A 2,068-nucleotide genomic window follows, 5' to 3' on the forward strand; every position below is an offset into this window, starting at 1 on the left:
GGCCTTGTCACGTACCGTATGGAGCGCGGCAGTATCAAGATGGATCAAAACGCGGCCTTCGTCGAGTCCATCTACCAAGCCGTCAAGGAAAGCGACGCATGGCAAGCTGGCTTCGTCGACAAGCGTGTTGTCATCCTGTTCGACAACGCGCCAGTGCACTCGCAAACTGAGGAGCGTGTTGTCCAACACGACGACTTGACGCTCCTTCGTCTCGGGCCGTACTCTCCTATGCTCATTCCGATTGAGAGCTGCTTCAGTGTTTTCAAGTCGCGAATCAAGGCTTATCTGGCGCATCATACTGCCGACATGTTTGACCGCGGTGAGTACAGTTCGTTTCTTGAAAGCCGGATGGTCTTGCTCGAGGACGCAGCTCGCGAATCGTTGCCTTGCATCACCCAGTCGCTGGTGATACGAGAGGTTTTGTTCTGCCAGAATAATGTTGACAAGGCAATTCGACTGGAGGACATGGCTTATGGCCAGTAATTCATATTGAATGTGAAAATTTCAAGTTGAGATGTGAAATTGTTTGTTTCCTTCGAAAACGTGTGATTTTTATGCGTTCGGAACGTTTCGTATTTCACATTGGCTGGAATTAAATTACAAGTTGGCCGGGAAGTGGTGTATATCTTGGGAAGTAAAACGAATTGGTTTGTTCTGAAAACAGCCAATCAAAGTGCTTATCTTGCGCTTTCGATTGCACCAATCAAATCGAAAATAAAGCCAAAATTAGAAAAATCCCGCCAATCGAAAAGTCAATGTGAGAAACATTACGGACCAGAGTAGTAGCATCGCAAATGACACGATTTGTTCATAATCACCGCTCAGCGCCAAACGGCCGAGGACACGACAACAGACGGCACGGCACAATATAACCGCGCCCAACACAGCAGACCCTGACACTTGGAACTAACGTATATGGGGGGTGAGCTCGAAGTGGTAGAGATTTCCATTTATACCTAAAATAGTTCATGGGATCTTGTTAGCCCATGATCACGCGACAGGGGCGCGAACAGCGCGGCATATCGCACGGCGGACATGGCCGACCACACAATGCATACCACGCAACTTCAATGTCTCAGCCGTGGGCAACCAACTCCCACGGACAACGCTACTGGATTGGTCGTCTTGGCGATCAAGTCCATGACCTACACTTGGAACTAACACCTTCAGTAATACGGGGTGACTTGATGTGGTAGCGATTTGCATGTATAGCTCAGATAATTCATGGAATCTGGTCGGTCCTCCCCGATGACAGCCCGCTGCTACCCCCCAGATCTCGCGGAAAATGAACGAACGCCGCTCGCGCTGGCCGTCCTCTCACCTTGCCGACTGTACAGTACCAGCTCTTCTGTCAGTGGCAGTACCTCCAGGGTGGCGAGTCGAATCGCTCCACCTCGTCACAGTGTGTGCAGGGCCAGCGCAGCCTTCGTGATACACGGACAACCTGGCGATCGATGTTTTGCAATGATGGAATGATAGCTTGGCGTAATATCTAAATATGAATTTATCCGATGACTAGTCTCATTATTTGCTGTTTGTATACTGTCGAAGCAATATTCCATGTGTGCAACTTTCACTCAAATCTCCATTTGTCCAAGACGCAAGGAATGCATCAAAAACCTACGGCTGCTCTCCCGTGCCTCCTCTTGGCCGAAACTAGCTGTAGTTACGCTATACAGTAGCTTATAAAGATTGTGGGTTGTACATATCATAGAAAACACAAGTAATATTGGCCAATCGATGATAATATTATCCAAGTCGAAGCACATGAAATGGAAAAACTTCATAGCCTTTCGTCATTGAGCGGAACTATCTTCATGCTGCGATATAATGAAAATAATACCTCTTTGATGTAATAATGAATACCTTGTGAGGATTAGAATGATACGAAAATGGTTAAACTGGGAACGCAGATAATGGCAATATCCTGTATCACGTCATAAGAACAATGTCACAAATTTTTACTTCCTCCGTTCCGGAAAGAAGTTTACCACATTTTTTACGGAGCATATTTTCATCAAAATTTATCGAAATCTGCTGCAATTGCGCTCATTGTGTTGATCCAGAA

At 46.6% G+C, this 2,068-nt stretch overlaps 1 protein-coding gene across 1 annotated transcript; it reads left to right on the plus strand.

The window, feature by feature from the left end:
* Positions 1-18: 18 nt before the first annotated feature.
* Positions 19-483, plus strand: H310_10603 (hypothetical protein; the record flags this gene model as incomplete). Its single annotated transcript, XM_008877032.1, has 1 exon — positions 19-483. One exon carries the CDS (start codon positions 19-21, stop codon positions 481-483), a length of 465 nt encoding a protein of 154 aa, XP_008875254.1.
* Between the last annotated feature and the right edge of the window lie 1,585 nt (positions 484-2,068).

This window comes from Aphanomyces invadans, assembly GCF_000520115.1.
Source record: "Aphanomyces invadans strain NJM9701 unplaced genomic scaffold supercont1.27, whole genome shotgun sequence".
Classification (NCBI taxonomy): Eukaryota; Oomycota; class Saprolegniomycetes; order Saprolegniales; family Verrucalvaceae; genus Aphanomyces; species Aphanomyces invadans.